This window comes from Xiphias gladius, chromosome 21 (genome assembly GCF_016859285.1).
Source record: "Xiphias gladius isolate SHS-SW01 ecotype Sanya breed wild chromosome 21, ASM1685928v1, whole genome shotgun sequence".
Classification (NCBI taxonomy): domain Eukaryota; kingdom Metazoa; phylum Chordata; class Actinopteri; order Istiophoriformes; family Xiphiidae; genus Xiphias; species Xiphias gladius.
This window is the reverse complement of record NC_053420.1, coordinates 20,046,482-20,055,601: the sequence shown is the minus strand read 5'-3', so window position 1 is coordinate 20,055,601 and position 9,120 is coordinate 20,046,482. Positions and strand designations below refer to the sequence as shown.

The 9,120-nt window shown below is 48.6% G+C and overlaps 1 protein-coding gene across 1 annotated transcript in view; it reads left to right on the top strand.

The window, feature by feature from the left end:
- The first annotated feature begins 379 nt into the window (after positions 1 to 379).
- Positions 380 to 9,120, top strand: part of rassf5 (Ras association domain family member 5) — a 29,044-nt gene continuing 20,303 nt past the window's right edge. Inside the window, exon 1 of the mRNA XM_040158634.1 lies at positions 380 to 1,208. Coding sequence (XP_040014568.1) covers positions 380 to 1,208 — 829 coding nt within the window. The remainder of the gene's footprint in view (positions 1,209 to 9,120) is intronic.

The window sequence follows — 9,120 nt, the reverse complement described above, 5'->3', positions numbered from 1 at the left end:
GGGTACTAGAAGACACTGGTCTTTAATATTTTTGCTACGCTCCTTTTTAAAAAAAAAAAAAAAAAGCTGTTCAATAGTAATAGAACAGCGAACAAATTGCAATGACTCGTCAGAAAACGCACTGTGTCATCCAGTGAATCGGGGCTTAGGCGTTCATTCAGAAATGCCAATTCAAACCAACAGTGCGAGGCAGGGATCGGCGCGCGCTCCTGTCGCTTTAAAGGGAGCGCGCTCGCGGCTTTTGAAGCTGTCAGCTCCATTGCGTCACTACTACACGCTTGTCGCGGGCGCGAGTTTAGTTTACATTCAGCGCACGGAGTGAAAACACACCGATACGCACTCTCGGCAGCCAAACACACACACACACACACGCGCTACAATGGCGTCTGCGAGCGTGGTGGGGCAGCACCCGGGTCAGCACAGGCTGGACTCGGAACCGCCGCTCTTCGTCTTCAAACTCACCGGCGTCAGGAAGAAAATCGCCCCGTCGAGGAAATCGTCCAGGGAGAAGATGATGTGCGGGAGAAGCTCGGGCAGCGGCGGGGAGTGCGGGTCCGGCACCGCTGCGGGGGGATCGGAGGCTCGACCCTTGTCTCCAGGAGCAGCGGGAGAAACGGCGCTGCGGGGAGGAATGATGCCTGCTGAGGGATGCGGAGCTCCGGCCGCCCCTGCTGCGCCACGTAGCCCGGACCGGGACACGGAGGAGGGCAGCGCGGACTGCGAGAGGCACACCGCGGCCGGGTCCCGAGAAGGTCCAACAGGGCACATCACCGCTGACCGCAACTGCAACATCGACTGTGACTCAAACCGCAACGCCGGCGGTCTGAGGGGGACTGCGCTCGGGAGGTCGGACGTCAATGTCATGCCGAGCCAACCGGTAGCGAACGGACACAAAGGAGCGCCGCACTGGGGACGGGACCCTCGGAACGGAGACCGGGGACATCAGGGCATCTCCTCGTCTGTGTCAGCGCCGGGAGAGCGCGGTGGTCTCCCGCTACAGCGGCTCACTCAGGGCAAGACCGGCGTCGTGAGGCTTGCCCGCGCCGAGCCTTCCCGCAGGGAGGCCTGGTCCATCTTTCCCCGGGGGATGGACCCCCGGGTGAGGACCGAGAAGGGCGAAGGACACCGGTTCGAGGCCAAGCCAGTCGCGCGGGACTGGTGTGACGCCTGCAGCCGTAAGATCACGGCTCAGGCGCTCAAATGTCAAAGTAAGTAGGTAGAGTCCTCCCACACGTTCCTCTGTCTCGACGGTGTTTTTGTATATTGTTGCTACATGCCGAGTGGAAATAAGTGATAGTGATTACAGTTACTCACTGGTTCTGTCAGCGACTTGCTCTACGCCGTTTTCATAGTATGCGGATCCAGAACATGAACACGAACGCATACAGTACACAGTTGTGTCAGTTGTGTGATTGGTTGCGTGCTGCTTTCCCCTCCGAGGTCACGCAGAATAGGCTGTGCTGGTGAGTACACGGTGTAATGAGTTACTGGCCCGTTACTTGCTTCTGTTACTGTTGGGTTATTTTGGGAAGGGTGCAAGTAGCCGGGTGCTAAGCTCTTCCACGCTGGAGTCTGTATGTTTGTACACACACACACACACACACACACACACACACACACAAAGGAAAAGAAAGAGCATGTGCCTTTTTGAGTGAGCCTGTATGATAGGGAAGGACATTTCCAAGCATTCTGCTCCAAAGACAGCCAAAAATCTTCCATGGAAAGCTCATTATCTTGCCCCTCCAGCTTTGCCTCCCAGAGGTCTCAGTCTGTGATTTGCAGCACTCAGCTCGAAGAGCCAAGGAAAGATGGTAGAATTCACAGTGACGCACTGGTGAAATCCAGAAATACGACGGAAACGTCTGTGAAGCTCACACCGAGCTGTGAGTGTGCATGAACTCGTGTCTGTGGTGTTTTTTAAATTGATGCGGATGTGAGAACAAAGTTCTAGGAGTTGCACATAGGGGACATTCTGGGAAAGCAATATTTTTCCTTGATTGCATATTAGAATGCCTATTTAAGGCCATTTAAAACTCTTTACATTAGTGGTGCCTGATACAGTATCTCTGGAGTCACATACCCGAATGTACTGACTTTAAAGTCTCCACTTTATTGCTGAGAGCTGCTCAGGCTCTGATGACATCACTCCTATCTATACAGCTGTGGGACACAGAGTGTTTGGGCCAAGCCAGTTGGATATAGCTTAATCTGGTTTGAATATATTTGTATATATGTATACTTCTGTTATACTGTACACACACACACACACACACACGCACCCCTTTTGCTGGAAACACTGAGCTCAGCCTGAGGAGCGTTTGAGTGTGTGTGTGTGCTTGTGTGTTTGTTTGGGGGGGATTTTCCGTGGACCTACTGTACATGCGCGTGTGTGTGTGTGTGTGTGTGTGTGTGTGTGTGTGTGTGTGTGTGTGTGTGTGTGTGTGTGTGTGTGTGTGTGTGTGTGTGTGTGTGTGAGAGAATTTGTGTGTCCATGAGAGCGTGCGGCTGCTGAGGTAGCATTGTGTCAGCAGCCCTCTGTCACGGGGGGGGCTGCGGCTGTGGAGCCCTGCGAGATAAGAAATTGAAGGGATTGAAGGTGAAGAAAGAAGTGAGGACAGAGAGGGACAGCTAAAGAACTGACCGGCTGAAACAGAGGAATAAAAACCAAGGGGAAATGGAATGAGAAAGGGAAAGGATGACAAGTAGTTGGAAACAGGGACGACAGAAATAGTGGAGGGAGGCAGGGTGATAAAAATGAGGAGCGATGGAGAGATAGAACAAGAGCAATGGGGAGGAAAGAGAGCTGATGTGAGCAAGGGATAGCGGAAAAGAGTGAGAGTTTGTCCAGCACTGCAGAGCTGTCTGATTTAGTGTGCTATCAGCAAGAGTTCAATGGAGCGAGAGCAGAGATTATTGGAGCACGATTCACACACATACAAAGTCATGAGTTTCTTCATAACCCCAGAACTTCACTGAGCTTTTTTTTTTTTTTTTCTCTTCAGAAGTCTCTTTATGGATCAAGGTAATTAGATGTAGTTTTATGCTGCCAGCAGCTGTCCTCTGGAGCAAACCGTCTTTTCTGATCTCTTTTTTTCTCGGAAAACATCAGAGGTGATTGCGGTATACCGTCGTGGGGGTCGCCAGGACATTTATGACAAGCAATACAAATTTAGGCATTTCAGGGTATTTTTGTGGGGAGGAACCAACCAAAACTGCCAAAATAGAAACAGCACACACACGCACACATGCTCTTCTTTCAACTACACCCAGCAAATGACAGGGAGTGAGAGTAGGAGGCCTTGCAACCATAAACAACCATCATGCTGTGTCTTTGTCTTACTGTATGCCTCGCTCCCTCTGCCTGTCTTTAATTTATCCCCCTCTCTCTATCTGTGTTGGCCTTGTTGCATATGAGGCTTATAGAAACAGCTATGCAGCTCTTCCCTGCCTGGGATAGTCAAGAAGTTGCAGGGACTGCTGTGATGTGGCCTTGCCCTACGGCTGAATCTGTCAATCTAGCCAGAGCTCACAGTCTCATAGTCTGCTGGTCTGAATAAATTCCTAGTGCTGGCTTTCGGCCGTGTTTGTGCTCTTTTTTAATCTCTATTGCTCCTCTTGGGAGTTCGATTGGAGTTTGATTTGTGGTATGTCTAGCACAGCAGTCGTATGCCTCTGCCAACCAGTCAAGCTGTAGTTCAGATCCGTGTCTGTCCAGACTTATATAATATAAGTAGTGAAGAACTTTGAAGGGATTTATTAAAAGTTATGAAGTGTATTTTTTGGTGAAATGAAATTTATCACATTGAGAGAAACAAGAAACAGAGCCAATAAAGTAGACAATGCTTGAAATATGGATGTTCCTGCAAAGAAGCTACAAATGCTAAAACATAGATGCTTCACACACATCTTCAACCTGGCAGCACAGAAGATCTAAACAGTCACCACATATTTAAGGTGGTCACCCAGGATTTGAAATGTGGTCACAATTTCCCCCCCCCCCGTTCCTGAGTTATGTCGTTGATTAATGGCCAGAAAAATCTTTTTTATGAGACATTATGATGTCACAATGAAGTTGACCTCTGATCTTATGGTCATATAGTGTCATCACTTCATCATTTTATCCAATTAGACATTTGTGTGAAATTTTGTCGTAATTAGTGTATGAATTCATGAGTTATGGCCAAAAATAGGTTTTGTGAGGTCACAGTGACCTTGACCTTTGACCTTTGACCACCAAACTCTAAGAAGTTCATTCTTGAGTCCAAGCGAACGTTTGCGCCAAATTTGAAGAAATTCCCTCCAGGCGTTCCTGAGATATTGCGTTCACGAGAAAGGGACGGACGGGCGGGCGGACGGATGGATGGGCAGACAGCCTGAAAACATAGTCGTCAGAGGCACGAAACACAGAACTGCACAGGAAGGTGTGTGACAGTGGCATAAAGGTGTACAGCGATTTTTGCTTATCACTCTTTTCGTGATTTGATTTGTCGTCTCTTCACGTTGTGCCGTTGGTCGGGGCATGCGGGGGGCTGGAGGGAGGGGAATGGCGGCCTCTTTAATCCCAGCTCTGGGTGTCTCCTGCCTGGGATTATGCCTCAGGGTTGGAGAGGTGGGGATTACAGGCAGGCAGACAGAGTCAGACATCAGATTAATATTTAATTAAAGCTTTCAGGGAGCCATGCTGTTGTGGCACCAGTGCCACGTTTGTTTCCCGCTTTTAGCAACCGTTGCCGGTCAAGCAAGGATACATGCACCCTTTACCGTATATACACAATTTTCAGTGACATAGTAGGCATTTAAATCACACTGGAGTAACACTTAACCCTCCCTATTTAGCATCTGAGCAGATAATCAATTATTGGTTTTTATCACATTATAATGTAGTTTTAAGCAGATTTAAAGTCATTTTCAAGTGTTTATGGAGGTATCTGTCAAACACTATAACATCCATAAACAGTTATAAACCCACCTGAGTAATTTGTACATGTATCTAAAATGATTAATAATGTCTTGTAGCACACTGTAAGGATTGTGTGTAATCAAATATCAATAAATCACTTAAAAATACTTAACCCTTTCAGCTGGAAATGCAACTAATGATTGTTTTCATTACTGAATAATCTGTCTTTTTTACAATTGATTAATTGTTTGAGTGTAGCCCAGGGTGTCTTCCAATTGTTCATTTTGTCTGACCGAAACCCCCAAATTTGCAGTTTACAATGATGTAAAACAGAAAGACAGCAAATCCTAACATTTCAGAAGCTGGAATCAGAGAATCTTTGCCATTTTTGCTTGATGAACGACTCACACAGTAGATTGAAAATCAAAATGTTCTGTTGCTCATCTAATCAATTAATCAGATATTCTAATCAGAGAACTTTGTTCTCCAGTGATTGTTCAAAGTGGCCATGTTTGCATGAATTTGGACCCTCCTCAACCTCACTGTGTACTTTGTTTGTTATTGGTCCTGCCAGTTAGCCTGTATGTCTCTGCTCCCCGTGTCAAAGCACTGTACGACAAGGTGAACACCCTGGAGATCAGAGCTCCTCGAAACGTGATTTCACAACAAGGAACAGCTTTCATGAACAATGTATGTGAGCAACGTTCGCTCGCACAGATATCAGAATTTGATAAAGCCCTGTTAACGGGTTTTGTGCTTAAATATTTGCAAGCTGAGTAGAGATCCTTGTTACAGTGGATCCATAGAGGCGGCAGCAGCAGCAGCAGCAAATGTGGGGTCATGTGCTGGTCACTGCCGAGACATGGAGAGATACTCGCATCGGTACATGGCTGCCAGGAGGCCCCACATGCACACACACACCTAAACACACACACACACACACACACACACACGTGCCAAAGACCTTCACAGTTACCCTCCCAGTGGATTCTTTATGCCACATGGCATTCCTGATCTCTCTCTAGAGGATGTATGTTTTCCCTTAACTCCATCTCTTCCTTATTTTACCTCTCCCCCTGGTCTACACAGTACAGGCCTTGTCTTAGGAACCTTTTCATCCGTTTGACGTTGGTCCTGTCAAAGCTCCATTCACAGCGGAAGAAGAAAACACGGGAGGAGGGTTGTGTTAAATGGCTCGTAACCTTCTAGCCTCGGCATCCCACTGCTGCTGCTCTGCCAGACTTGTGATGAATATAGTTTTTACTAGACTTCAGCCAAAACATTCCTTCAGAGCTCATATGTCTTAAGTCGAAATCATAGAATCTCAATACAAAGCGGCATTGAGTATTGAAGAGAGCTACTGAACACATGTTCAACACACTACCACATCACACTTCAGATTCAGTTGGGGTTTTTTTTGTTTGACATTATTTGGCCTTGATAAATATAGGAAGTGACAAGATAGGACGGGCGGAAAGGGGCACTCTGTTCTCGCAGAAACACCTGCGTGGTGTTGTGCGCTCTCCTCACTGTGCATTGCCGCTCTGCCGTATGTATGGCAGAACAGTGGGGGTTTTCAAGAAGGCTATATTTAGGTCGCCCTTGGTGGATAGTGATAGGAGGACTGCGGAGGAAGAAGTGGTTAGGGCAGAGAGGACAGGACAAATACATTCGTAAGCACAAGTTAGTTGAAAGCGATTCTGAAAATTTGGATAAAAAAAGAACACGCATTACATCATATTCACCCCCTACACAAACACGACGGGCAGTGCAGTGGAAAAAGAGGTGACATCAGAGCCAACCCTTCTTATGGCGTTGCCTGTGATTATATCATACACTTGTGAGTGAAGCACATCCTGTTCCTCCAAACTCTTCAATTTTAGAAGTAGGGCAGAAGGATAATTCCCAGTAGCTCTCTCTTTTCCTCTTTCACACTGCATATTAATAAGAGACGGACTGCACGTCACCTCATCCCACACATACCAGCATCCATACACACACACACACACACACACACACACACACTTGAGGTGATGCATGTCCTTCACAGTGACAAGATATGTCACTGTTGTGGGGTTAGACAGGATGGCTGACTCACTTCCCCTCAACCAGGCTGTGGGGTTTCACACCAAGGAGACAGAAAAGGGGGAGAAGAGAGAGGAGGCAGCGTCGGTAACCAGCTCTGCAGTGGTATGTGACGTTTGCGCTCTATTGTATGGAGATCCCACCATGTCCTCAGCTACTGAATGAGGAGCGTACAGTCAACCACTGAGCGAACAGGACGGAGAAAGGCTCCTGTTGCTCAAAAGGGAGGAGAGAGGGGAACAGAGGAGCCAGGATTGCGATTGTATGTGGGGGTCTCTGTCTCTTTAAGCTGGCTGTTTGTTACTGCAGAGTGTGTGGGTGCTGCAGTAGAGACAGAGAGGGAGAGAGAACAAGAGCGGATGAGGGAGCACTGATAGCAGAGAGCGACATTCGAGAGGAACAAGTAGTACAGCAGAGAATCAGGGCTCACGTCCGCACGCTGAGGTGTGAGGACGATCGGTCAGGTGCAGACCAGAGGAGAAGAGAGTGAGGCAAGTAGAGAGGTGAGAGCATTAGGGAGTGTGTGAGGAGTACAGGTGGAGGGGTGGCAGAGCGAGTGGAGAGGGGGCTGTTTATTCGGAGCGTGGCACCGGTGGCAGAGTGGCTGCGCTGGGATGGCAGAGGGGGGAACTGGGGGGGCTGGCGCTGGGGCAGTCCTCAGAGGGACAGGGGCAGCCGGGGGCAGGACAGGAGAGCCAGCGAGGGTTACGGACACAGGACGGTGCCTGCCGGATGGTGCCACCATGCTCCTTCCATGGCACAGATAGCACCTCTCGTCCCGGGGCGGGAGGAGGCGAAGGGGGAGGCAGGTGCGGGGGTCGGGCCCGGGGGAGTTGAAGGCGTAAGGGTGGGCCGAACGTTTCTCGGCCAGGTGTCGCTGCATCTGGAGGAGGTAAGGGGTGATTCAGAAGGGGAGGCTGGCAGCGCCTGCTTCGGACAGGTCTCACGGCGGCTGGGGCGGCTACTGAAGAGGCTGCCCAAGTCTCGCTCCTGGAGTGACAGCCTGCGGATCCTCCGACGATCATCCTCTAATGGATCTCTGCTTACCACCTCAGGTATGGAGAGGAGACGAGAATGGAGTGTGCACAAGTAGTAAAAACTGGGAGTGGAGACTTAGAAGTTGTACAAGGAATCCAAATCGTTTTGGTGGTGATGAAAACCACCACAGGGAACAGTACTTTGGGAAAAAGGGAAAGATGATGAGTAGACAGGTTGAGCCGGGTTGGCCTCAAAGGGCGGCTGCGGGCCAAAATATCTGGGTATTGTGTGCATCAGTCTATCTGTGAACTGCAATGCCCTCAAGCCCTGTTACTCTTTGTCTATACCCCCTTTCTATTGGCTGAGCTATCCCCCACGCTTTTGTGTAAGAGCACATAGTGTCTATGCGTGTAAGATTGTGTGTGAACAGTGAGGACAGGGGCTGCACATTGGTTGTAAACGGTAGAATAGTCCAGTAAACAGGTCAGATGAGAGCAGCAGGATCTACAGTTTATTCTGGCTCCAGACAGACGTCCATCTTTCACATCCAAACAAACAGACAAACACATAAAAACTACACATTATCAATATGCCGAGAAAATCCTATGTAAGTGGATTACCATATTGACTTTTATATTTGTAGCATGAATGTGAGATAAGAGTGAGCCTGCTGGAGGCTGCATGGCATCGATTTTTCCCATGTTTTCTCCAAATAGATGACTGGCTAATGCAGTTTTTTATTCCGTTTTTTTACATGATGTAACATTAGCACAAAGTGTGGCTGGGGTGAAAAGAGGCAGAGAGCAAAGTGGCTGGGTGCTGCAGAATTATTGATCCAAGAGACTGACAGCTGAATAAAAAAAAGATGTTTACTGCAGCTGTTTTGTGTGCGTGCGTGCATGCGTGCGTGCGTGTGTGTGTGTGTGTGTGTGTGTGTGTGTGTGTGTGTGTGTGTGTGTGTGTGTGTGTGTGTGTGTGTGTGTGTGTGTGTGTGTGTGTGTGTGTGTGCCCGGCAGGCACACGCACTCCTGTGTAAACCTGATAAGACCCTGACCAAACATGAGTCAAGGGAGCAGCTCATCAAGAGCGCACCACTCCACCTGAGTGACGTCATGCTGCAGCCTCAAAAGCTTCAGGAAACAGCATCAACAGCATCA